The 26,594-nt window shown below is 55.1% G+C and overlaps 2 protein-coding genes across 3 annotated transcripts in view; one reads left to right on the forward strand and one right to left on the reverse strand.

Annotated features, from left to right (window-relative positions):
* Positions 1 to 23,366, forward strand: part of CCDC60 (coiled-coil domain containing 60) — a 58,521-nt gene extending 35,155 nt beyond the window's left edge. Inside the window, exons 4-16 of one of the 2 annotated variants that reach the window (XM_053279186.1) lie at positions 5,451 to 5,642; positions 6,815 to 6,937; positions 7,220 to 7,324; positions 8,587 to 8,677; positions 10,324 to 10,585; positions 11,487 to 11,574; positions 12,674 to 12,739; positions 13,404 to 13,484; positions 15,007 to 15,096; positions 16,112 to 16,219; positions 16,865 to 16,996; positions 20,715 to 20,904; positions 22,641 to 23,366. In XM_053279186.1, coding sequence (XP_053135161.1) covers positions 5,451 to 5,642; positions 6,815 to 6,937; positions 7,220 to 7,324; positions 8,587 to 8,677; positions 10,324 to 10,585; positions 11,487 to 11,574; positions 12,674 to 12,739; positions 13,404 to 13,484; positions 15,007 to 15,096; positions 16,112 to 16,219; positions 16,865 to 16,996; positions 20,715 to 20,904; positions 22,641 to 22,748 — 1,636 coding nt within the window. In that variant the 3' untranslated portion in view covers positions 22,749 to 23,366. Of the gene's footprint in view, positions 1 to 5,450; positions 5,643 to 6,814; positions 6,938 to 7,219; positions 7,325 to 8,586; positions 8,678 to 10,323; positions 10,586 to 11,486; positions 11,575 to 12,673; positions 12,740 to 13,403; positions 13,485 to 15,006; positions 15,097 to 16,108; positions 16,220 to 16,864; positions 16,997 to 20,714; positions 20,905 to 22,640 lie in introns of both variants that reach the window. The other variant, XM_053279185.1, reaches the window with a different exon arrangement.
* A 2,269-nt stretch (positions 23,367 to 25,635) lies between these two features.
* The window catches only part of GCN1 (GCN1 activator of EIF2AK4), a 77,469-nt gene continuing 76,510 nt past the window's right edge, over positions 25,636 to 26,594 (reverse strand). The window contains exon 58 of the mRNA XM_053279184.1: positions 25,636 to 26,256. Within this exon, the coding sequence (XP_053135159.1) occupies positions 26,131 to 26,256 (126 nt within the window). The 3' untranslated portion in view covers positions 25,636 to 26,130. The remainder of the gene's footprint in view (positions 26,257 to 26,594) is intronic.

Genomic DNA, 26,594 nt, shown 5'->3' on the forward strand with positions numbered 1-26,594 from the left:
CTTATAAAGCAGCTGGAGTACTGCGCTGCAGATTATTAGCCCTCCAAAAGCTCCCTTAATTTTCCCACTGACAAAGATATTAGTTTACAAGGAAGACATGCCCTTTGCCCGTGAGGTGGTGGCAAAGCTGTGTTGTGACTTACAGTCGGCTGGAGCTCAATTACTGCCGTCAGCGTGTTGCAAAGTTCATCTCCAAAGCATTTGCATTTTAATGAATGGCTCTTACCTCCTCGTCAAGTTGGCAGCAGCATGGGCTAATTTTATTAAGTGGCTATATAAATGAGACCCATCTCTGAGGCTGGAATTCTCCGTGCAAAAGTATTTGCTTTGCCCCTGGCCAGAGAAGGTGCTCCTCTAAAGAAGTTGGGGGGGGTTGTTTTATTCATGGTGGGAGGGCTTAGGGCAGGCCTGAACGACTTGAAACCCTCCCAAATTGGTTCATTAGGCGCAAAAGGGGACCTGCCAGGGGGAGACGACTGTGCTGCCCTGCCTGCTGCGGGATGTGGTCAAATAGTCTGACTCCTCTTGTGCCTGCAGTGTATGAAGCCAGGCCAGCAGACGTGTGCAAGAGGGTTTCAAAAACAAAAACAAAAACCCGCCCACCCCCAAGCAACTTGGGAGCTTGCATTCCAGACCAGTGTTGAACATAAGAGCCGCCCTGCTGGATCAGGCCCAAGGCCTGTCTCGTTGAGCATCCTGTTTCCCACAAAGCTCCCTTGCAACTGGTATATTGTCTCTGAGGCTGGAGGTGGCCTAGGACTAGGGGCGCTTTCCCGATTAGACCCTGCAACGGGGTCACGGCGGATCTCGGAAGTGGCTTCCACACTTCCTGCGGATTGTGACACCGCAGTCCCTACGCAGACAGCAGGGTGCCGTTCACTTTGCCAATGCCTTGTCTCCAATTCAATCGCTACGATACAGAGCTAAGGCGGCGTATATCCGGCGTAAGGGAGTTGTTGGTTTTGTGTGTGTGTGTGTGTGTGTGCACAACTCGGTTTCTTGCGCTGGTGCAGCGTCAGTCAGTCAGGATGTCAGGCACTGCTGGGCTGGATGGCGACTGTTGTTTTTTATTGGTTTTCTTTCTTGTGTGGATTTTAAAATATTGTTATAAGTCATCTTGGGAACGAGAGTAAGAGGCAGGATAGAAATGTATTAAAATAGCCAGCACCTGCTATAAAAACTTAAGAGAATGTGTTTGCTGCAGAGCTGTGTATATAAATGTTGTAAATAAAAACACACGGCGATTGTCAAGCAGATCTGCCGTTGGCACCTCTTCAGTGGTGGTGGAAATCTGTTGAGCAGGTGCACCTGCAGCGTTCCCCCCGCCCCCCCCCCCGTAACGTGCAGGGGCCCAATGCTGCTTGGTGTGATTGTGGGGATTCGGCATCCAGGCCCTTGCATCAGCACAAGGCTTGATCCAAGCTTGATCTTTATTGGGGGGGGGGGGGCACCAGGGCCAGGCTGTTGGGCAGTCCTGACCGGGAGTGTGCGCCTTCCACCCAGGGGACCTGAGCGCCGGGCCTGGAGTCCTGTCTTTGGTTGGCGACTGGAGGGCAGCGGGCAGAAGGCATCGGACTGCTGGCCGGGCATGGGCAGCAGGCTGCATTCCGAGTGCGTGTACCAGGCTTGGCCGGTCCAGAGGCTTCATCCGGCCTGCCCCTGGCAATTGCTGCAGCCCCCTGCAGTTGGCAGGCTGCCCGTTGCAGGCGCTTCCATGGCCACATCGCCTCCCTCCCTCCTGTGCTTGAGGAGGGCTCTGAGGCCTCAGCACACCCAGTCGGAGGGTGCTGGCTAAACAGCGTGTGCCGGCTGGAGAACAGGAGGCTCCAGATTCAAGCCCCTGACTGCGTCTCTCCGCCTCGTTCCACTGAGCTCGTCGCTGCTGTTCCAAAGCAGGGGCGGCCAGACTGAGGCTCCCCACTATGAGTCCCATCAGCCTCCGCCTCAGTTGGCGCTGAGGATGATGGGAGTTGTAGTCCAACAACCTCCGCGTAGCCGCCCGAGCTCCAGAGACACCAGCACCGCCAGCAGCAGAAAGAGGAGCCGACTCTGGTCCCTGCCCAGACATGACCCCTCTGCAGCCTGTTTTGAACAGTTAAGCAGACGGCTGCAGGGATGCTCCGTTTTTTAAAGAAATGGGTTTTAACTTCTACAAAAGGTCGTTTTAATTCCATCTGGCCTCTTGTATCCCCCAAACCATCCACTCTTTATGGGGAGGGGAGCCAGCAGCTGCGCTTGAGGCCACAGGATAGAGCAGGCTACAAAACCAACAAGGAGATGGATTAACCCCTCTTCCAGGACAAGGCGGGGAGCAGAGACGGAGCCTTGCCATTTCTCAGCTTGAAACGCCAATAAATAGTCTGGAGTGGACACTGCGCAGGCGGGTGAGCTCGGGGTTCACCTTGAGCTCCAGGTGTCCGTGCCATTTGTTAAGTGTCTTGCCATTCATCACCGGGGCGCCAGGAGGTCGCTTGAACCTGGCACCGCCATTACTTTCGGAGGCGTGTTGCGTGCCACCAAATGGATGCCCTTGTCTGGCTCCAATGGGAGTGACACCCTTTACACGCACACACACACACCCCTTTGACAGCCAGGCTGCTGAGCAGACTCTTCCAAAGTGATGGACCCATTTGGCTGCCGTAGCGCGCCATCATTCGTCTGCCTCTCCTGTCATCCCGCAAAAGGCTCTCTTTATTAAAAAATAAATAAAAGTCCTCCTGCTGAGGAGATACAACTGAAACCCAAGGGCTGCTTCAAGCCAATGTGCGGATGTCAGCCCCCACCATTCCCCTTATATTTATGTATTTGTGTACTGCGGGAGTTCTCAGAGTCCTCACTAGTCTTGATGCCTCTGAATCCCAGGGGCAGGGGAGCAACAGCAGGAGAGGGGGCAGCAGGCCTTCATCTCTTGCCCGCGGGCACCTGGTGGGCCTCTGTGGGGAACCGGATGCTGGACTAGATGGGCCTCCGTCCTTGGGCCTGATCCAGCAGGGCAGTTCTTACGTTCTTATACTCAAACCTGGTTCCCACAGTTCCCATCATCCTCTGCCACAGTGGCCTTTGGGAGCTGTAGTCTGGCAACATTTGAGAGGGGGCAGGTTTGAGAATTCCTGGCAATAGTGCCTTCTTTGTTGTTGTGCCAAGAAGCACAAACTAGAAGCGTCCATTCACCCAATCCCAGCTGTACCCAAACAGAAACCCCTGCCTACACTAGAGAACCAAATAGATGAAGAAATTCGCATGTAACTTCAATAAAGAATCATTGTCCTAAAATATAACACAGTGAAGTTCTAAAATAGCATCTAACAGATGTTCCTCATATAAATTCTCTTCTTCAACATATAAAATGCAACCTTATAAGTCTTTCACAATTCTTATAGAGGTCTAATGATCCAAAACAATTTGTTCAAGGTACAAGACAATTGTGTGGTGTAGTCCCCTTATGTAGAGGAGAAGATTGTGTACAATTCTGGTTTGCAGATGCCAATTCTTTTGTGGTGCCTGTCAGCTATACACAATCCGACCCTCCTGGCGGGTCCTTTCTCAGTGGCGCATTATGAAGACTTCAATTTGTTGTAGATGTAGATGGTCTACAATAAAATCATGCCCTAAGAGTCTGTATATCCATATAACCTGTAGAACCATATCCAACCCAACAATACCTTCCCATATTTGAAATAAAATTACCCAGGCAGCAATTTCATCCCCTTAAAACCATGTTGACCAATTGACTTGATAATAGATACTACTGAAGTACAGGGGATTTCCTAGCCTTAAAAGTCTTCCCTATAATTTTAAAGCAGTGGGGGGAGATGGATTTTACCTTTTACAACGAAGCCCCACTGGTGGTGGGGGTGGCCGCTGCGGCGGTGTAAACTTGGGAGGTGGCAGTGGGGGCTCCTCCAACCACCTTGCCTGCCTCCCAAATGATAGTCCGGCCAGCTGCAGCCTGGAACGGGCCTCTGCGCGCGCACATGAGCCCTTAGAGAGGCTACAGAACCCCTGTAAGACAGGGCCACCCAATCCCACCCCTCTCAGATGGTCCAGAAGAATACCATGGTCGATGGTATCGAAAGCTGCCACGAGATCCAAAAGGATCAGCAGAGTCACACTCCCTCTGTCGATAGCCAGTTGGAGATCATCCATCAGGCCAACCAAGGCAGTCTCCACCCCATAGCACACTCAAAAGCTGGTTTGAAACGGGTCTAGATACTCTGCATCTTCCCAAACTGCCTGGAGCTGAGAGGCCACCACTCACTCCATCACCTTGCCCAACCATGGAAGATTGGAAATGGATCTGTAGTAAGCTAACTCTGAGGGCTCCAATACCTTATTAGATGTACAACAGCCTAGAGAGAAGGTCCTCTCCTTACTTTACCTGGCCGGTATAGTATGTTTGCATGTGGGAAAGGAGCTCATGCTGGGAGCTTAATCCAGGGACATTGGGTAATTAAGAGAGCTAGCCAGGAAGCTTCCACATCCAGTGATCTTTCCATGATCTGCTCCTTTTTCCAGACACCATGGGATGTTACTTAATTTATTTGAATGCCATTATTAACATGGTTGCAGAAGCCAGGTAAAGTGTGCCCTTGAGTTGGTGTCAACTTGTGGTGACCAGAGAGCCCTGTGGTTGTCTTTGGTAGAATATAGGAGGGATTGACCATTGCCTCCTCCCGCGCAGTAGGAGATGATGCCTTTCAGCATCTTCCTATATCGCTGCTGCCCGATATAGTACCAGCGGGGATTTGAACCGGCAACCTTCTGCTTGTTAGTCAAGCATTTCCCCGCTGCGTCACGTAAGGTGGCAGGTAAGTTGTAGCTTGGCCCAAAGTTTATACAGGCGACCACCTCATGAGCCCCCACGGGGGGTTCTGTTTCTCACCGCCGTTTCTCGAGTAACGAGTCATTAGGGTTATGGAGATTGGGGGGTTAGGTTCTTGGACCAGCCAAAATAACACAGAGTCAGCATCATACCATGCTCTGCAGGTCCCCATGTGCCCAGCAATGCCCCCCAAAGCTGACCATTAAGCCAATTTCCATGAAAAATTGTGGGGTTTTTTTGTTTTTGTTTTTTTAATAAACAGAGGAGCCACAAGATGGCTCCTCTTCTTAAAATGGCTGCCAGAAACGACCTCCAAGTTCATTTCTGGCCAATCTCAATGCACAGGTAAGTGAAATTAACCCCTTGTTTCTTCCCAGGTTTTTCTGGTGTATGCCGAAGTTGAGTGTCAGTCACCCAACCGCAGATAGCGAATCTGCGGATAGTGGGGCCCACCTGTACAGGAACTGTGCTTGCAAACCAACTGGCCTAGATGGGGGTGACCTGTGGCCAGAGAACCCACACGCCTCTCTCCGTCTTGTGCTGGGCGCGTGCAGTGCCTGAGGCCCCTCGCTCCCGTATCGCTCCCGTGCGCAGCGGCGTTGTCATCCCTTCCTGTCTCTCTCAACAGGCACTTGATCCACTCAGTGAAGATTGGGCGTGGCTATTTCCACATGCTGCAACGAGAAACCTTGGAGAGGGAGCATGCACTCAGGCTGGAGCAGTGGAAAGAGGAGCAGAGGGAGAAGACGGAGTTCCAGCCCCCGACATATCCGTCGTCGTCGTCCTCCGACGAAGACTCCTCCGACGAAGACCTAAGCAAGTATGTGGCGCCCAGGGGTTGCCCTTCCGCAAGCACGCTGGGAAGAGCTCAGCCAGTGCTTCTTAACGGAGCCTTCCTTTTCCAAATGGAGACCGTAGCTCAGATCAAACCACATCTTTATTATGGCCAATGACCAGCTTCATGTAGTAGCCCATAGCTAGACTCATCCGGTTTGGGGTGGGGTCAGACCAGACCCCAGCACCATCTCCCGCGTTGGTCTGACAAGGCCTGGTCTGCACGGAAGGAAGTTGCAGTGCAGCAGGTGGTGGTCTCCTGAGATGGCAGAATGAATGCTCCCACTTTGGACTCTAGATGAAAGTTCCCTGCAAGTGGAAAAGTAGCACACGTGGAAGTGAGCTTGGCCTCGTGCCTTTCTTCCTGTGTTGATCTGCAGGGAGCTTTCCACATGGGGGAGCATTCAAAACAGGCACCCCCCACCTGCACGCAGCCTGAAGTGGTACGGTCTGCTTCACCACCTCGTTCCACTGCCTGAATAGGCCAGCTGTTCCTCAACCCACTTGGTGGCTTTTGGTGGAGCTGGGGAGGGTGGGAGATGGGGCCTGCATGTCTTGAGTTCTGTTGCCCAGGAGCAATGGCCGTGCCAGGAACTCCAGCTGGCATGGCCAGGCCAGACAGCAAAGCTGTCAAGGACCCCTTTCTCCTGCGCAGAGCCAACGGCCAGGCTCCTCCCCTGGTTCCACCGAAGCAGGAGGGGTTTCTCCAAGAGCTGGGAGCCCCCAATTGTCAAAAGCCACACACCAGGGATTCTCCAGTCCCCAGAGGCCGTTGGACTACAGCTTCCGTCATCCACTGCCATGTGTCAGTGTATGATGAGAGTTGTAATTCTGCAACATCCTGCCATTCATGGTCATGGAAGCAAGTATCTTCTGGCCATCTGTGCCTCTTCAAGAAAGATCTTTAGTGATCAAGTACATGTGGAAGGCCAAACAGGCGGCCGCCTCCGCCTCCTTCTAATGGCCTGCCTGCCCCAGGAGGCTGTTGTAACGACATGAGTGCCCATGAGTTTGGTCCCCATCCTCCCCCCTCGCTTCTTTAGGTCAGGATGCCCTTCAGAAAAGATGGAGAGTGGGAGAGCAGACAGAAACCAAATCAGCCGTGGCAGACTATCAGGGCCGTGCTTCTGATCCTTGTCTCTCTGCCTCTTCCTTCAGCTTCTTTCTAACAGAATGTCCCCTTATGAGAGAGACGGAGAAGAAGAAGAAGAAGAAGATTGTCCGGCCGTTCACACCTGTCCACAATGGACTGCCAGCCCCAAAGCACCCCGAAGGACACTTGTATGTTCCACAGCATGGCAAACCACCCCCTCGCCATACCAGCCGGAAGGGAGACCTGACCAGGAGACTCCCTGCCTCATGATCCTTGGTGTCTGCCCATTGGAGAAAGGCGTAATCCATGGAAGAGCGCCCTTCCCCCAATGGGAGGCCAACTTCTGGCTTCAGACCAGCCAAGAGGAGGAGGAGGACTCCTGTCCGCTGGACTCCTGAATGCAGGAGCCTGGCTTGGTGCCCCTCTCTTCTGCCACCCAAGCCATCTTCCGTTTCCTTTTTTCAAAACAGTGAATCCCTCTTTCGGCAGCTCTGTGCCCTCCATTGGCTCCTGGAGGCCTTGACGCTTGAGCCCAGCAGCAGCATGAAGCCGGTGATAACCTGCTGGAGTGCCAAGTAAGCAGAGTAACGTGTGTGTGTGTGTGTTGTGTGTGTGTGTGTGTGTGCACGTGCGGGGGGGGAGGCTGAGGAAGTGGTTGGCAGTGGGAGGAATCTCACGGGAGGGGTCACCGGCAAGGGGGGGGCGGGCTTCATCGCTTTCTGTAACCTCTTGTCTCTTTGACAAGCTCTGCATTCCTAAAGATGGAAAAGAGGCGATGGTGTGGCAGTCAGGGTGCGATCATGCTTTTGTTGCCCTGACCATTCGGGCTTGAAACACTCAAAACGACTATAAAATGTTATCGAAGTTGTCAGAGGAATGGAAACGGAAACGGGCAGAAACGTCCTCCAAAGATGACTCCGTGGAGAGGGTGCAACCATTTGTTCGTTGTGACCCTAATGCTTTCCTCTGTACAAAAATGACTGCAGTCCCCCCATATCATTTGGGAGGGGGTAGGGACACAGAAGGGGTGAGACCCCAGAGAGAGCTGGAAGTGCAACCAGGCGAGGATCTGTTTTCCATCTCTAGGGGGTGAGCGTGGCCAAAGATCACGATGATCCATCCGTCCCCTGAGATGGGGCCAGTGGCCAGAATGAGTGAACGACAAGTTCCGTTGTGCAGCCTGTATAAATCAGGCGACCGTCTCGTCCCCTCCTCATTCTGCTGCATGTGTAAAGCAGGGCCCCCCGGCCCCCATAGATTCAGCTTTGTTTACAAAATTAACATTAACATTAACGGTGATGTCCCTCTTACAGCTTGAAACCATGTTTTCCTCTCCCTGATAAGTATGTTCTCCATATCATAATACAAAATTGGCAGGGATCAAAAATGGCCAGATAATTGGCAATTTGTGCCAATCTCCCCTTCCCCGGATGTGCTCTGTACCACCCAAAAATATGCCCTCGGGGACACATTTCTGGGTGGCACAGTGTTCTTCCTCAGGAAGGGGGGGAGCATTGCTAAAATCACCCCCCCTGCCCGCAACCTCTGAATTCCTCAATGCGGTGCAGCCACCTTGCATGGACCACTTCTGCAACAGTAGTCAAGATGTTGGCCACTGATAGGAAAGGCGCTCTGCAGGTGCTCAGAGGAGCTCCTGCTCGGAGGCATAACTTCTCGTATTCCACCGCTGAGCCCTGCTGTTGAATTGAGATCCATTTAAAATCCCCTCAGGGGTAAAATGCACCCTTACGGTACTAAATGGGACTTGTCCTAAAAGCCAGGTCTCTGGAAATGGGGAACTCATTGGCTTGTGGTTTGGTTTTGTTTTTAAATGTAGGGACTATGGTGGTGGAAGGAGCTCCATGAAAGTGGTTAACAGAGAGAGGACAGTGAAGACGCGGTGGGAACACTTCCTCCTGCACACCAAGGTGATCTGGTTTACCCTGAAAGCGCTTTGCACGGCTGGCCTGTTTCCCCTTGGTTTTTCATTCCCAGTTGCTTTGGAGACCTGGGGCTTCCAGGGCACCCACACTAGGGAGGCACAACTGGGTGAATCGCTGATCCCTCTCCCCAGAGACTTCTGGGAACTGTCCTACTGTGAGGAGGAAGAGGGCACCTGAGCGGAGAGTTCTCTGCTCCTAAGGTCTGGGGTTAAGCCATGACCGTTAAACTGGCACAGAACTGACAGGAGGCTTGCTGGGGAGGCAGGCCTCTGCGTCATCTGCCCAAGTGAAGAGAGGTAGGGAGGTGCTGCTTGAGGTTAGATCTCAGTATTTGGAGGGCGATGCTTGGGCTGAAAAATTCTGAAGAACCCCACTGAAGAAGTCCCAGACAATACTTGGATTTCATTTCCAGCCATTTGAATCCATCAGATGTTGTTGCTAAAATATGTATATATACCACTTTCCAGTCAGTTAGGCTATTTGTTTAGCCATAACCATGACAAAGATATTTGTTGTTAACGTAGGAAGCTGCCATATACTGAGTCAGACCATTGGTCTATCTAGCTGAGTATTGCCTTCGCAGACTGGCAGCGGCTTCTCCAAGGTTGCAGGCAGGAATCTCTCTCCGCCCTGTCTTGGAGATGCTGCCAGGGAAGGAACTTGGAACATAGATGCTCTTCCCAGAGCGGCTCCATTCCTGAAGGGGAATATCTTACAGGGCTCACAGTTCTAGTCTCCCATTCATATGCAACCAGGGTGCACCCTGCTTAGCTAAGGAGACAAGTTGTGCTTGCTACCACAAGTCGTTAAAACAGTGACACTAAAAAACTGCAGGACACTCAAAAACAAGCATTGACTCAGAATAATAATTCAGAACACTCCACAGACTGGACCAGCAATTGGTGTTCCTGGAGCTGGTGCATTTTGTACTAACTGAAACTTTCAAGTTTGGGTCTGAGCCTCAGAAAATAGCAGCTTAGCCAGGGGACCACGGAGGTGAGATGTGAACTGGGGATGTGCCAATTGACGGCTCAAGGGTGCCCTGTCCAGAGGTTCTAAAAAGTGGAGACCCTGCACTTGTGTACAAGGTCACCGAGAGGCTGCTGGGAATCCCTGCTCCTCCTGTGCAGACGTGCTCAGACCTGCCGCCTCCGCTGTCCACAGTGGCAGTGTGTGCCTGTCACACAGAGAGACACCCTGTTCTTGTGGACCGCGGGTTCCCGTGACCGGAATGATGGTGTTCTGCTGGGGTTCTGATCACGTCCACGAGGACAGCGTTGGTCTTGGCAGACAAATGCTGGAACGGTGGGCAGAAAGGGCAGGGACAGAACCTCTGAGCACGCCTGCCTGGGGGCTCCGGAGTGGCTCTTGGGGAAAGTGTTCCCCCTTCTTATGGCCAGGGCTACTGTTAGCCACAAAATGAAAGTCAGTCGGCATGATGATCCCGTTTTGCAAGAGGTGGGGACTCAGGCAGGGAGGAGAATGACCGGCTGGAGCCCCCGGGGTGTGTGTGGGATTCCTGGCGGAGCCAAGTCTGGGTCTCCCAGCTCTCACGGGTGAAAAGGGTCCCGTGACCTGGACCGTCCTCACCGCCCGATGCCGCCCTGGGCTTTCTGTGGTGCTCCTTTCAGGGCCGAAGATACACCCCGAAGTCATTCCGCGGCCCCAGCAGCCGGAAGATGCCCAAGAAGCCCTCTGCCGTGAGCGAATCCAGGACGAGCGGGCTGTCCTCCCCCCACAGCAAGACCACGCTGGCCAGCACCAGCTCCCTGACCCCCGGCTCGGATGAGGCCCAGCCCCCTTCAGACAGTGCCAAGGACGCCGAAGAGATGGAGTCCCTGCACAGCAGGCAGACCCGGGAGACCAAGGAAGAGGAGGAGCCCCTCAGCTACTGTGAGTCCTGGCGTGAGCCCCCTGGCTGCAGCGACCCCCAAGCCCAACACCCCCCGCCAGCTGGAGGCCAGCTTGTTTCACATTTGGGCCATGGACTTTAAATCCCCATTTAAAACTGGCTGTTAACTGACACACCGACATGTAATTTCAAGTGCCCCGAACCAAAGACTCCAAATCAACCGTTCTGTCCATTTTCCCTGAACAGAAGGTAGCAGGAAAGAGAAGGTCCATTGTGGTGGGATATAATGTGTGTTCCTTTTTTCTTTCAGTTTACACACGTGTCTTCTACATACCTAGGGAGTCCTCCCGGCACGTAGAAGCCATTCCCTTACTGGTGGGTGGCCCTTGTTTTGCGTCCAAGCTGCTGGGCCCCTGACCCCCTGGACTGGTCCTTGGAGGGACCAGGGACAATCTTGCACCCCACCCCCTCAAGCGGCCGGCTTCCCTCCCTTTCTCCTCGGTTCCCTGTTTTGCTGTTACCCCCTCAGTGGCCATTTCCAGCCTTCTGTGGCTCTTGGGGGCTGCTGAGCTGGCGTCGTCCTCGCTGGGCTGTGTTTTGACAGGCAGGCGTGGCAGGAGCTCTGAAACTTGGGCCCCCAGAGGTTGTTGGACTACAACGCCCATCATCACCAGCTGCCATGGCTCTCCTCCCCAGCCTCTCTGCTGGGGACGAAGGGAATGGTAGTCCTGCAGCATCTGAGGACCCAAGCTTTGAGAACCCCTGCCTTTTTATCATGCAGGTAAAAGGGGGTGCTGTTGACAGGTAGTGGGGGGGGGGCGTTGCTACAAGACCAGCTTGGCTCTGCTTCGCATAGCAGCCGGTGAAGGAGCCGGGAGTTGAGGGGATGCAGGAGAGCGAGCTGGGAGGTAAGTCTCCCTCTCTTCTCTTGTTTGTCTTCAGACTTGCAGACCTTGCTTCAGATGATCCACGAAGACGTAGCAAAGAATTTCAGCAAAGAAAATATGTTTTGGAGCACAAAGCCTACCTAGTACGTCCCCTAGCTGGTTTCCAGGGGAACTGGAGAGCATCCTCCTTCCACTGCAGGAGCTAGATGACCTTTCACGTTCCCAGCAGTACCGGAGCGCCCCTGTGTCCCCCAAGCGCTGGCTTCCTTCCTTTGACATGGCCCTTTGCTCCCGCCGAAGCTTCAGCCAAGTGCTCAGGCAGCTCCAGGGGGATTTCTGTGGTTGGCTCAACTCTCTGGCGTGATTCCCCCACTCACTGGGTGCCGGGCTGGCTTTGGAGTAGTGACTCTCTCTCTCTCTCTCTCTCATCCTGAGGGGCAGCAATTGTCTCTGTCCAGCCCAGCAGGATGTCCCTTCCAGAGAAGGTTGCTGGGGTTTCCTGCGTGTGGGTGGGTGCTGAGCTGTGACTGTGACCTTTGGGACATGAAGCCATCTTCTCATCCCTTTTGCTATGCAAACCGCTTTGAAAACTTTTTGGGGGGGGTAGAAAAGTGGGATATAAATATTAACAAAGATGATGATGTAATGTCAGAATGGTTCCCTTTGCTCTTTGGCTGCTGAAGGAATTATTTTGAAGGAATGGATGCTGGTCAGTCCACTTGCCAATCTGCAACCAGGGTGTGTGCTCCTCCCGGGGTCTTCTCTCCTCCCCCATTAAATTTAATTAATTAATTAATTAATTAATTGTTTAAAAAGCCAAGATTTCACACGCTTTCTAAAAGCTGTGATGGAGACGGAGGAGCGAATAGCCACCGGGAGAGCATTCCAGAGTCTGGGGGCAGCCACAGAGAAGGCCCTGTCTTGCGTGCATGACAACCGAGCCTCCCTCATTGTCGGCACCTGGAGCAGAGCCCCTTCAGAGGACCTTGTTAAGTGGGCAGCAACCCTTGGGAGCAGGCGGTCCCTCAGGTATCCCGGGCCCAAACCGTCATTTTCCACCCAAGGGGCTTCCTGATTAGACAACCGTTCAAAATGATACCAGTCGGGTGAATGCGTCTCTTCCCCTATGAGCAGTCGTAGGAAGATCACCGTGCAGGGTCTCACGGCCCCTTCGCTTTGGACCCTGAGCTCCAGCCGGGTGCGGCATTCTTCACGTTTGTCTGGCCTCCCCTTGCCTTGCAGTTCTCACTCCCTGTCCACGAGGTCTGACCCTGACAGTGACGTTTCGTTTGGGCACAAAGGCAAAAGGTAGGGACTCTCCAGAAGAGCCGACGAGGGGCCTCCGCGGGGCCCGAGAGACGAGGCTGCCTGAGCAGCACCAGGGCTGTGTCTGAAGGGGGGCACACGAGGCGTGGCTGCGTGTCGATCCTCTCCAGGCGAGAGCCCTTTGTGAGCCTCTGTGCCCCCGCAAGCGCCATTCTGTGGGGCTCCAAAGGGGGGGGGGCATGATACTGGCAAGGCAGCCCCTTGTAATGGTGGTCCTGAGGACAAGCCCTTGGAGGAGGAGGAGGAGGAGGCAACTCAGCTGGTTGGGGGCTGGCCAGCCCCTCTGGGACCCACACATGGGAGAGCGGGAGGTTGCGAGATGGCTGGGCTGACCCTCTTCCCACATAACTGGGCGGAGTGGGAGAACCAGGGCAGGGGCAGCCACCAAGGCGGGGGAAGAAGACACAGGGACGCTCTGAATATTCCGGTGGGGCTCCGCGGCCCGTCCGGTCCCGTTTGCTGCCAGCACTGCCCACCCGGCAGCCTCTGCTTCCACCCCCGCCCACCCCTGCCAGCCCCTCCACCATTTGTGCCTGCCTGTCCCCTTTGCAGCTGCCTGTCTTGCCTTGGCTCAGAGCGGGGCGGTGGGGGTGCTTCAGAGAGCCTCTGCTGCCTCCGTCCCTGCAAAATGACTCTTGCTTTTCAGCTCGGCCTCCTCTTCCAAGGACGACAGAACCAGCACGGGGGCCATGCGGGAAGACACCCCAGTGGAGCAGAAGCCCAAGACGTAGGCACTCAAGTGGGGGGGGGGGGCTGCAGAGGGGCTGCTGCCACCGTTTCGCTAGAGAGGAGAGGGGCTCCGGAAGCGCTGGGGTGGGAGAGGAGCCCAGCGCTGGACCAGGCGGCTCTCCGGGCTCTCGGGCAGGGTCTGCCCCCTCCCCAGACCCCCCCTGGACAGGAGATGCTGCCACTGGGCCCCGGGACCATCTGCAGGCCAAGCCCGTGTTCTGCCCCCAAGCCTCTCCCCTTGACGATAACTTGCGGCGGGTATTTGGTGACCTGAAAAAGCCAACAGAAAGCGGGAGGGGGGAGCACGGGGTCATGGCTGGACCGGAAGGCAGGCTCAGTGTTGCAAACAGACCCAGCAAAAGTCCTCTGGGATGCTCTGCCCAAGTCATCAAGGACTCTTTCATCCCACTAAGAGGCCCGAACTGACACACTGGAATCCTTGGACGGGTAAACGAGCCCCCCCCTCCCGCCCCCACCCTCACCAGCAGTGAGTTGGTGTGGTGTGATTTTCCCTTTGTCAGAGTTACTTTCCCGGTAATGTTTTCTGGTGGTCAAGAATGTAATTTTCCTTTACCCTATTAGATTTCACTACCAAGGTGAATGTTGGATGCTTGGCTGGACCAGTCGTCTTATTTTTTTCCCCATCTGTGTGCAGAATGAGTTTTGTTCTGGGCGGCAGTATCAAAGCAGTGCGCGCACACATGCACTCAGAATGGGGCCTTCCTGATTCAGCCTGAGCAAGATCTGAAATTAACTGAGCAGACATCCAAAAACTTGTGGGCGTGTACACATGCGCACGCCTTAGAGGGAACACTGGACTGGACCATAATTTCTCATGACCCTGTTAGATTCCAGTGCCGAGGTCCAGCTTCCTGCCAAGGCAGGACTTGAACTCAAGACCTGCAGGTTCATAAACGACTCCCTTGGCTGTTATCTGACACTGCCGCAGTTCCTCGCTTGCACAGACAGGAATGTGACAGATGCAGCTTGGAGTTCAAAACTGTGGTGGCAGGCAAGCCAGGGTCAGGTTTTCTGACAGCTGCGTCTTCAGGGCAAAGGCCCTGGCTACAAAGGACATGACAGGCATTCCACACCACTCCAAACTGGGCTTAACAAACACCACTGCAGCCTTTCCCTCTTTGTCCTTCAGAGTTATTTGGGTGCCGAATAAGACAAGCCACAAGATCTGCCGCTTTTCTGCAGAATCTCGATGGGTCTTGTTCCCCTTTTGAAGCAGGTAGTCCAGTCTGACAGGAGTGGTGGGCAGACAAGGCAAGCCACTTCCTCCGGCTCTCCTGCGCATTCTCCGCTGCAGTGGAGCATGCTCAGTAGCTCAGGGGAAGCCAATCTGACAGGGTAAGTTAGAATTACGAGGCGGCGGCGGCAGCCCTCTGATGGTCAGCTCAGTCTCGGCCAGGAGGCAGCAGGGCCTCCTCGTCTTGTGGAGCGTCCCTTGAAGACTGTGCTGCTGAGTCTCTCCCGGTTCTGATTCTCTCTCTCTCTCTTCTGTTCTCTCGCAGTCCGCTGGCCGTGACGCTGCGGGAAGACAAGACGACCACAGCAACGTACAAGGACGAAGAAAGCACCGCCCAGTTCGGCCAGCCCCAGAGGTCTGGGAAGGGTGCCTGCCTGGGGTGGCGCGGGGGGGGGCTCACGCAAGCCCACCCTGTAAGTGGGTGGAGCCCCAGGCGGGAGGGGCCTCTGGGCCAGTCCTGGAGTCTCCGGGATTCTTCCAGAGCCAATAGGCAAGGGGCTCTGCTCCTCCCCCCCCCCCAGGGACCTCAGCAGGAGGTGGCAGGAGGGGTGGCCTAATCCAGCCCCGTCTAGTCTCTGTGTGTGTGGGGGGGGGGCGGGGGGGGGAGGGCTGCCCAGAGGAGACTCCGGGGAAGGGGAGCCCAGCAAGGCAGGAGGCCGGCCTCTCCGCTGCCCAACGGTCCTTGCCGTCAGGATGCTCCTCCTCCCGGGGTCTGGCCGGACTCTGTCCCCTTGCACTTCCCTCCCACGGGTTCTCCTCCTGCCTGCCTTCCGGAGCCACAGAGAACAGGTCCATGCTGCCGCTGCTGCCACTGCTGCCGCCACTGCCTCCATGGCAGCCCTTCCGGTCGCTCTCGTCTCCCCCCCCCCCCGAGCTCTTCCTCTTCTCCAGGCTCAAGCTGCCCCCCTCCTTCAAAGGCTCCTCAGACCTGCATCCTCTGGGCTCCCCCCCTCACCCGAGGTCTGGACATCACAGCCTGGGGGCAGTCAGGACTCCTCTTTGGCCCGGCCCAGCGCTTGGCTCCTCTCCTTTGCCATCTTCCCAGGGCGGGGCAGGCTCTTGGGGGAAGGGTGGGGGGGGGGGGGTTCCGTGTCTGCACTGGGGAGGGGAGGTGGGCTTTCTGGACTGAGGCGGGGTGCAGAGGGCCAAGCCGTGGCCCCGTGGAGAGGCAAGTGGGTGGGTCTCCTCTGCAGTCTGCCCCCGTCTCTCTTGGGAGGACCAGCCCCAGGCCTGCTTCTCCCCACCGCTTGCCCTGCTTGGGGGTGGGCATCCGGGGCCGAGGTGGGGCTTCTCTTCCCTGCCGCCCGCCCCCGGCGCATACGCAGCTTGTGCCTGAGTGTGGGCTCCGGTGGGGCTTCCTTCTCCAGCAGTTTCATCACACAGAAGCAGAAGATGTGCAATGAGACGAGGGAGATCTTCTACGACATTGCCCAGGAGTCGGCCTTCCGGCTGCACGATCAGCTGGACATCATGGAGCGGTATGTGGCGCGGCCGCCCCTCCAGCCCCCGACGCCCCCAGGGGCTCAGCCAGCGGGCCCCACCGCAAGGCAGTCCTGGGGATCTTCTGCTCGTTGGTGGCCGCACCGCACTCCACCCCCACCGCCCCCGTCGGGGTCTGCTGCCCGCAGCCACAAAGGGGGCGCCGGCATGTGCAAGGCAGCCGGGGGGTCTGTGCAGAACTGCCGCCAAAGCCAGCTTCCCAGGAATCCCGGGGGTAGACCATGCGGTCGGGCCTCCCTGTGAAGATGTCGGAGATGGGAACCGGCCGGATTAGCCAAGCCCTTGAGCTCTGTTGCTGGAGACAGACCAAGAGGCAGCAGCTCCGGCCTGTTCGGACGCCTTCGGATTGGGTCCCTCCAGAGGCGCCTGTGGTGTGGACCCGGCCTGCGCGACTCCTCCTTGCCTCCCCCCACCCGCCCGCTTCCTTCTGCTGCCCTCGGCACCCACCACCACTGCTCTAGCCCCTTCTGTCGGCTCTCCATCCAAGCAGCACGTCCTGCCGTCCAGGTGCACGGGCCGCTTCCCTGCAAGGCGAGCGGAATGGATGCGAGGAGCAACACCCCTTCTGGAAACCCGACTTTTAATTAATGAATGAATTAATTAATTGCCCACCAACTTGGTAGGAGGCGAGAAGAAAAGAGTGTGCAGAAGTATATGTCCCTGAAGCGCCTCACAAGGTACCGAAGAGACCTCGAGAGGATGAGGCAGTCGGTCCTGGGGACTGAACCGGAACAGGATGCCGAGTCGGAAAACTGGTGAGGAGGGGCGCCGAGCTGGATCGGGGCCGAGGGGGAGCTGCTGACAGCCGCCAAGGGCTGTGCAGCAGGGCCAGAAGTGGGGGTGGGGGGTGGTAAAAAGGAGACCCTCCCCCACTTAGAGGCAGGCAGGACAAGCGCATGTTGGACCAACCGGCTCTTGCCCCCAACATCTACTTTGACCCTCCGTTTTCCTTAAGAATAGAATCATCGGCTGACGTGGTGCGAAGGAGACGGAGCCGTGGGCAGAGCTGTCGCAGCAGCCCAGCCAGTGCCCCCGTATTCCTCCCATTGCCGCACATGGAGGGGAGGAGAGCTGGTCTTGCAGTAGCAAGCAGGGCTGGTCCCTTGGGCTCAGCAGGATTTTGCCCTGCCCTGGCCTGCCTCTGGCTGGGTGAGCACATGTGAGCGCTGTCGGATCTCCCCCTTCAGGGACAGGGGCAGGGGCGTAGCTAGGGGAGAGGGGGCCCGTGTTCATCCCTCTCTCGGGCGGCCCCCCCAGAGTGAGGGAGATAACGAAGAAAATAGGGAGGGGTGGAGCTGGAGGGCCCTCAGGAGCTGGCGGCCCGTGTTCTTTGAACCCTTTCGCTCAGTTATAGCTACGCCCCTGGACAGGGGGGCTCTTGGAGCTCCGTGGAAGAGCATCCGCTTGCCTGCAGAAGGGCCCCGCTTCAAGTCACACCCTGGCAGCCTCTCTGCGTCACGGTAGTAGACACTACTGGGTGGAGCAGCGGATCTGTCTGGGGAGGAGGCAAGCTTCCTCTCGAGGGAGCTGCCCGCAGGAAGCCCCACGGGCTCAATCTTGGGCACCTCCAGGGAGAGACTCTTGCCTGGGGCCCTGGAGAGCTGATGCCGATCTGTATGGGCAGTACTGAGCGAGATGGACCAGTTGTGGGCCTTGGCATAGGGCAGCTTCCCGTGTTCCCATGAATGTGGTGGGGGGGAGTGCAGTAACTCTGGCAGCCCCCACCCCCCCATGCCCGTAGCAGGGGCTCTGCAAGCCACACCGTCTCCACTAGCCGGCCCTCCACTGAGAGGCCGGATCCCATCAACGCTGGCGTGGGGGTGGGCATGGCCAGGTGCAGGGACAGTTGGCCAGATCGTGCCCCCGGTTTCCCTGCTCCCCTGGCCTAGCAGCCCCCAAACCAATGATCCCAAATCCAGAGAAAGGCTGCGAATGTGCTGGATGGGCAGAATTGCGACAGGTTGTGGCGTTTGCCTTTCTCCATGGCAGAAGCATTTCCGTGGGATGCAGATGAGTCCTCTCAGAGCTCAGTGCAGATGGGCAGTTTTTGAGAGATGGAGCCACTCTATGGAATGACTAATTGCTTCTAATTGCTCCCCCCCCACCTGGGGCTGGAGGGACTTTGGTCTGAAGCCGGGCTCTGCAGATGTGGCCAAACGCCAACACCCTTCTTCCCCAGCTGCAATGAAATGTGTCTGGGGATGGTGGCAGTTAGAGTTGCACGGTGCCTCCGCTGGATGGATCGACGGGGTCCTCTCCTCATATGTCCCGTCCAGTACGCTGCTGCAAGGATGCTCGTGGGCTCAAACCGCTCCATGAGTGTCACCCCCATCCTGCGGCAGCTTCATTGGCTACCAGTCCACTTCCGGGCTCGATTCAAGGGGCTGGGCTCAACCTTCAAAGCCCTTCACCAGGGGTGTCAAACTCCAATCGCCTGGTGGCCACATTGGATTCCAATCCATCTCCAGGGGGCCACACCCACCTTGCACTGCCTTCTTCCCCCCCCCCTCCGTGCTGTCTGTTTTCCTCCTCCCCCCTCCTCTTCTTTTTACATCAGAATATGCTCAGGGAAAGGTTGGTGGGATTTTTTTTTTAAGCAGTTCCGGGCCAGCCAGCTCATCAGCTCTCCCTCCCCACCGCCTCTGCTAGCCCTAATGAAGAACGAAGCCAGCCTCTGCTTCGCCTTCTGAGTGGCCCAGGCCTCAGACTGCCGCCACTCTGGAGTGCGTTGGGGGTGTGGTCAGGAGCACCGTGGCAAAGGTGGGCGGGGGGAGCGAGTGCCACGGCAGGAAGAAGTGCGGCGAGGAGGGGCGGGTGCAGAGGGCCGTGGCTGAGGTTAGGAGCGCCGCTGCTGCCGTAGAAGGGAGAAGTGCAGTGGCAGGAGGCGAAACATGGCGGCAGTGGCTTGTTGGGGTCCGGACTGCCGAGCTCCATGGGCCGCATTTGATCTGCCGGCCAGCAGCCCAGCCCTACACGGCTTGGGGCAGGGGTACCTGTTGGACCACATTCGCCCATATAACAACAACAACAATAATGCGATTTCTATACTGCCAACAACAACAACAACAATGCGATTTCTATACCGCCCTTCCAAAAATGGCTCAGGGCGGTTTGAACCTGCCAGGGCCCTCCGCTCATCATCTCAGGCCCTGCTCATGACCCCGCCACTAACAGAGATCCAGTTGGTGGGGATTAGGGACAGGGCCTTTTCAGTGGTGGCTCCTTGACTTTGGAGCACCCTCCTAGAAGAGCTTCACCATGCTCGCTCAGTGAACTCAGTGTTTTTAAGAAACAACTGAAGACGTGTCTTTTTAGTGAGGTTTTTAAATAGCTTATCCTCTGCTTTTATCGGGTATGTTTCTTAGTGTTTAGCTTTTAACCTTTTTACTGATTACTTTTAATTTCAGTTTTAAAATTTGTTTTAATTGTGGGTTTTAGCCTGTTTTTTAAAAACCTTTTAACCTTTATTAATTTTTCATCTTATATTGTATCTATTTTGTTAATGTAAGCCACTCTGAGCAGTAGTGCACTGAAAGGGTGGGGTATAAATATTTGATGATGGTGATGATGATAAATAATATAATAAATACTTGGGAATACCCCCAGATTTTGAAGTTTTGCTTACATCCAATATATCAAAATTATAATTGGGACATTAATACAACCAGATCCGGTAATCATCCTTTGGGAGGTTGTATTTCATGTCAATGACCAGCTATTCATGGAGAATTAATTGGTTTACTTTTAATGGCAGCAAAATTTGAAATATCTAAAACATGGAAAAGGGAGAGGCAGCCCTTCATTAAAGACTGGTGACAGAATATGGGAGCTCATATTCTGATGGAGAAGATATCACGTATTAGAAGTTCCGTGAACTCCGTGTATAGAAAGAGACCATTCTCTTGAGAGAAATTTCTTCCTTGATTTCATAGATAGAAATAGTCTCCCATAGTCAATGGCTGAAAGATTCAGTTCAGTACTCCTCTGGTGAGAAGGTATCTGATATTTATAAATTATATTGACAAGTAATAAATCAGACAATGGGCAATATACATGATTATTCGAGCCTTATTGTGATCCTTGTTTCTTTTACGTTTTCATTAACTGGGGAGTACAATTGAAGTTGATGACCAAGTGAATTGCTGAAGAATTCTCAACATTTTATTCCTCTGAATCTGCTGTTGATTTGAAATCACTTGTTCCTTTTTTTAAAAAGGGCTTCTTAAACGTAACTATTTTGCTTTGCAAAAGAGAGAGGTGGTCCCATTTTGTAAGAGATCTGTGGAGTGTCGCCTGACGTCCATATTCCTTGGATTTGGGGCACTCAAGATGGAAGAGGAGCTTTGGACGGCCCCCGTGGTGGGGTCCTTCCAAGGAGCAGCTGCCCTGGCATGTGGAAGGTGGCCCAGGGCGCCTGTCTCCGGCCGCAAGAGCAGTGCCGTTATCCCTTCTCCATCCTTGCACCTGCTCCAGGTTTTCCACTCTGCTGGCCAGGATTCCCGATGATATCAGGAGAGACCACCGTACCCAGAAAGTCCTTAAAAAACTGGAGAGATTTGCCAGGAATCCAGACCTGCGGATCCGGCCGCCCACCTTCCTGAAGATACTGGGGGAGCTTCGCACCTGGGAGCTCTGCTCACCGGACATCTGCGCTGCTGTGCAGGTGAGGGCAGCGTAAAGAAATGGGTGTCAGGGGACCCAAGCAGAACGTGATGCCTTTAGCTCCATAATAAAGAAAATGTGTTGGGATCCAGCGTCAGGATCTTTGAAGGGTGGGACTTTGTGGGGCTTTGGCCAGAATACTGTGGCGTTTGCGGACTGCAGTTTGGCCAGCACACCTGCCTGTATGTCCCCACACGGCAAACAGTGCTGGCAGGTGGCGGGATGTTTGTGTGTGCAAGGCGAAGGGGAGGCCTCTGCTGCCGATCAGCAGGGCCTCCAGCATGTGCCAGAGAGATGATCATTGTTGCACACCATGGCTGGTCAACTGACGGAATTCATTCTCGCAGCATGTGGTGGTGGCCAGACAGATTTGTGGAGGTTAGCGGCTACTATTAGCCATGACAGCCAGATGAAGCGGAGAACTTCCTTGCCTGTGAATTCTCCTCCTCCTCCTTTGCCTGACAGTGGTGGTCCTCCTCCTCCTCCAAATATTTATATACCGTTTTTCAACCAAAGTTCTCAAAAACAGGCAATGCTTAAATAAGATGGTCCAGCATAGCCGGGGTGTTCTCCAGTCCCTTCTCTAGGAGGCAGGTTCCTTGCCGTGGCCAAGGAGACTCCTCCACTCCCTCTTGCTGTGAAGCGCCTTCAGAGAAAGGATGTTCCTCTCTGCCTGTTGGAAGAGCAGGTCTGCCTCTCTTCGTGGAGCATCAAACGAGGGTCACCTGCCAGCCTGAGTCAATGAGTCTTCTTGGTGACTCCTTTTTAAAGGGAGGGAGTAGGCTCCCTCCAGGACCGCAAAGGGTCTCGGAGGGTCGGGCCAGGCTGTGAACCTGCATCCGGTCAGAGGAGGCAGGAACGAGGCCAGCTCTCAGAGCCAGTGAGAGGCACTTCCTAGCCGGCATCCCAGTGAACGGACTGGAGTCCCCCAGAGGATTGGACCACTGAAGGCAACAAGTAGGGAGAATTTCCACCTGCAGAGGCTCTCTGAATTTTTTGCAAGGGGGCAAGAGGCCGAGGAGGGCTGTTGCCTTCAGGCACAGTTTGTGAGCTGCCTAGAAGCATCTGACTTTCCTCGTTGGAAGAGCAGGGCGCTGGCACAGTGAGAGCCTGCAGGATCAGGCTGAGGACCTATGTCCTTTGCTCTAGTTTTCTGCTGCTCACGTGCTGCACAGGGAAATACCGACGGGCCAGAGAAGTGCCCGTGCTGCTGCAGAGGCCTGCGAAGTGCTGGGCAATCGCAACTGTGCTGCACTTCCAGGGGCTGACATGACCCGCAGTCTTCAGGGAATGGAAGGAGGGCTGCAGATCTGCAAGAAGCTTCCGGCATGTGTGCGCACAGCGGACTGGGCACGAAGCGGGAGAGGGGAGCGATTGTCACATCTTTCTGCCCTCCCTCCTGAAGTCCTTCCTGCTGGTACCTGTTCCCGGGGGGTGTCACAGCCCTCCTTCCGTTGCCCGAGCCCTGCAGATCACGCCAAGCGGATGTGCTTGAGAGAGCCTCACGGCAGTGCCGACGCCTCTCTCGCCCGTCTGCATTTCTCTGCGTCACCTGTGGGCGTGTGGGGCTTTCTTTTTCAATGAGGGGGAGCCTTAAGACATCCCTCCCCCCCCCCACCGCAGGCAGCGTGGTAGAGACAGTTCTGGCAAAGTTTGAGAGCGGGGGCCTTTTTGAAAGCGGCGCTTCCTGTCGGCAGGCCCGCCTCCTGTCAACTTCCCTTCCCCCCTCTTCCACAGTTTGTGCGGGAACATATTGTGCAGATGCCCGAAGAGGACTACAGAGAGTGGCTTCAGGCCCGGGTGCCGATCCCTAAACGGGCACGCAGCGCCCCACCACTGTACTGAGCCATCCATCACAGCCCCCGAAGGACGGCCCCGTTCTTGGAATAGATGGCACGCTTGTGAACGGAGCGCTGGATCTTTGAAGAGCGGCTGGGATGGGCCACCCTCTAGGGAGATGACCTAGAGACTCGTGTGGGTCCGGGGGACGGGACCTGGCCCTCCAGCTGCTGTTAAACTGCAACTCCCATCATGCCCAGCCCCAATTGTGGCTGGGCATGATGGGAGTTGTAGTTCAGCAGCAGCTGGAAGGCCCAGCCTGCCCACCCGGGACTCCCGGCCAGTGTGCCCAAGAAGTGCCTCGGAGCACCGAAACTGCTCATTCTCCAAGGCTGGTCTAGAACTGCCTTGTGCAGCTTCAAAACCACCAGTGAGAATTGAACAGCCCTTTGGAACTTCACAGGGACCTTCTGCCTTGAACGTTGAGAAGTTCTGTTTGGTTTTGTGTTGATGCCGTTAAGCCAGGAGAGGGGAGGAGGGGAAGGTCTCCTGGCCTCCTCTGCCTGGCCCAGCCATCCGTTGGCTTGCATCGCTTGGCTCCCTCCAGCGGAAGTTCTGGCATGGTCTGTTTGCATTTCTGTGTTGTTGGGTTTGAATTGGATTCATTAAACTGTTCGCATTCCATGCCTTTGTGGAGGCTTTTTAGAAGTCCGCTCAGTATCAGATGAGCTGCTGCCACCCCGCGATCTGTGAGTTTGCCCCTTGCATCATGTACTGTCTGGCATTTTTTGAAGAGAGTCCCGTTGAAGACGAGCTGCTTGTCTTAACAAGCCAGGGGGCTGCCAAGGGAGTCCGCTTGGGTTGTGCCCCTCTCTCCCCTGCTGCCCGCAGGCTGGCTGTTCATCTGGTAGAGCTGTGTGCTTCATTGCACAGCTCTACCTGACAAATGGCCAGCCTGCAGGCCACGCGGCTCTTGGGTGGGGCAGGAGGAGAGAACGGGAGGAGGCACTCAGGCAGCTTCTGGGAAGCCGAGGCAGCTGTTCCTCCTGGGGCCACCCCCAGGCTCCTTAGGAAGAGCCGCTGCAGCCACTGGAGGACCTGCTGGGCCGTGTTGCCAGATGAGGCGGGTGTTCTTCAGGCTCTTGGGAAGGAAGAGGCCAGGTGGGCAAATGGAGGGTGCTCCATCTGCTGAGAGAGGGGACCTGGTCGGCATGTTAGGGTGGTTATTACATTGCCTCACATCGTGTTTATATGATCGTGGTGGTGTGAGATGCTTAGAGTAGCCTGGAGAGACTCAGTTGAGTTGAGCAACGTTCAGTGATTGCCATTTGATCCTTTGAGAACAAGGAGGAAACAACTTGGGAGGAAAATCAGTTTGCCCTTCTTTAGAGGAGACTGCACCTGGATTCAAGGGGTTTTTCTTTTCCAGTCAAGGCCACAGAATGGCAGAAAGAAGCCACCCAGAGGAAGACAGAGCTCCAGAGCTTTAGCCCCAAGAAGTCTCGTGTGGCTTCCCCTGGGGGACACAATCACCTGTCAGTCACATCAAGAACAAAGCAAGCCTGCTGGACCAGTCAGACTGGAGGGGAATCTGATCATTTTCCAACATGCCGTCGGAGTTGAAAGTCCTTCCCTGGCCTGCATAGAAGATGGATGAGGCCATTTAGAGAGCTTGCTTTTTTTGAAATGGGCAGGCAAGTGGCGGCAGGACGCCTCCCGCCCCCCCCCCCCCGAGAAGCCACGTGGAACATCTTAGTGACTAAGCTCTGGAGCCTTCTCTTCCTCTGGGTGGCTTCTTTCTGTCATTCTGCGGCCTTGATTGGAAAAGTCTCTTGAATTCAGGTGCAGTCTTCTCTAAGGAAGTGCCAATTGGTTTTCTTCCCAAGGAGGCCTTGTTCTTAAAGAAAGGGTAAAACGGCAATCACTGAACATTCCTCAAGGTGATTGATTTGATACCTCCAGACTACTACAAGCATCAGCCACCACCACGGAACATAACAGAAGCATTGTGAAAGCCCCCAAAGAAAGGAAGCTGGCAAAATCCCCCCCTTTGAACTTGAAGATCACAACCTGAACTGATCACAACCTTGACCTCAGACGTGAGCGTTGGTACTTGCCGTTCAAGTTCACAGGTTCAAGAGTTCAGGTTGTGGTCTTCAAGTTCAAAGGCGTGGGGGGGGGATTGTGACAGCTTGCTTTCTTGACAGGGTGGGTGGGTCAGGGCCACCTAAGCTGTCACCATAATATTTAAAAACATGCCGCATCTGACTCCCAGCTGAGAGTTGGCTGGGCCCTCAAAGTGCCAGTAGGCCTGCTGGAACTGGGTAGAATTCCAAAATGACAGGATAAAACTCAGCCGGATTTCCGGCTGCCCGGTCTCCCTCCTGACATTTGCAGAATTGGTTCCTACTAGTTGACTGGGCACAGAGCATCTGCACCCCTAGTTCTCCACCACTTCGTCCTGCTGACCGGTCGCGCCTGCCGACCAGTTGCCTCCCCCAGGCCCGCAGGGGCTTTGCCTGCTGACCAGTCGCCTCCCTCTGGCTGGCAGGCAGGCGGGGGGGTTGCCCACTGACCGGTCGCCTCCCCCAGGCCAGCAGGGGCTCTGCCTGCTGACCGGTCACCTCCCTCAAGCCGGCAGAGGCTTTGCCTGCCGCCTGGTCACCTCCTTTGCACCCAGGGTCCACCCCTCGCCCAAAGCCTGGCACTCTCACGAGTGGTGCCGCTACTCTTGCAAGGGTTCTGGCACGCATCTCCACCTTCCCGTCTACGGGAATTGCTTATATAGAGATGTCAGGACTCCCTGACTGCACAGGCCTACTGAATAGGGTTCCACACTCCTGGCAATGTGGGCCCCTTAAGGTCTGGGATTCTAGAAGCAGGAATTCCAGTTTCTAATTAGTTGCCTCAGTTTGTGTCGCTCGGCAGAGGGGAAAATGCTTTAGCACCAAGATTCAGTTCAAAGCTTTTTATTAAATGGTCATTTAAACAGCTGCTTTTCACCCCCCTTTTGCCTCCAAGGCTCTTTAAACAGTTTGATTTACAGAATTTGCAGCCTTCAGAATTGCAAACCGTCAGCAGTACATTAAAGTAAAACACTCGACGCTCACATAATTCTACTTCCACGTACACTGAGTGGCAACTGCTCCTTTGACAGCAGGGAAGAGAACCACAGAACCAACCACCAATTACTTGTTGCCAGACTCTTTGCTGGATACTCTGTCTTCCCAAAAAGGGGGCCAAATTCTTTCTATATAGATTTTTAAGCTAGTGGAACTCTAATTAAGGCTATTCTGGTATATTTCTTGTATTAAAATACTCCGGAAGCCCTTTTCATAAGCTCCCAGATTTCGCATTTTCAAAAATGAAAACATTTCTGTTGGTGTCGAGTTGTGATGGTGAGGCAGTGACAGGTCCAAGGGCCAACGTGTCTTCCGCATCTCCTAAATCATGTGAGGATTGTGTCGTCAACCTGTTCGACAGAGTCAGCTTGACTCGCAAGTTTCTTCAGGGATCGCCGGCAGCTCTCGTTCAGCAGGTCCAAACTGGCAGCATCCAGGATCCTGGAGACAGACTGCAAGAAAGAGCACCACGAGAAGGAGCGCTGGAGGAGGAGGTCGTCTGGATCCGTCAGACCGATTCCTCCAATTCCGTAAGGTTCCGATCCTGTAAGGTTTGGAGAGCTAACAGGCCAGGCAGCTGGGCAAGGTCCACCCCGCCATGGATGGATCGTGCGAGACCATCTCTCTCTCATTCTGGGCATGCAACATCGCAGCCCAAATCCCTAGCATGGCAGAGCTAAGGAGAGGAAGCCACCATGACCTGTCCCACTCCGACCTGGGACTTGTGCTTCTCCAATTCTACCCACCTTCAGCCGCCCCCCCGAAGGTCTCCTAACTGAAGACCACCCAC

Source organism: Hemicordylus capensis, chromosome 15, assembly GCF_027244095.1.
Source record: "Hemicordylus capensis ecotype Gifberg chromosome 15, rHemCap1.1.pri, whole genome shotgun sequence".
In the NCBI taxonomy this organism is placed as follows: domain Eukaryota; kingdom Metazoa; phylum Chordata; class Lepidosauria; order Squamata; family Cordylidae; genus Hemicordylus; species Hemicordylus capensis.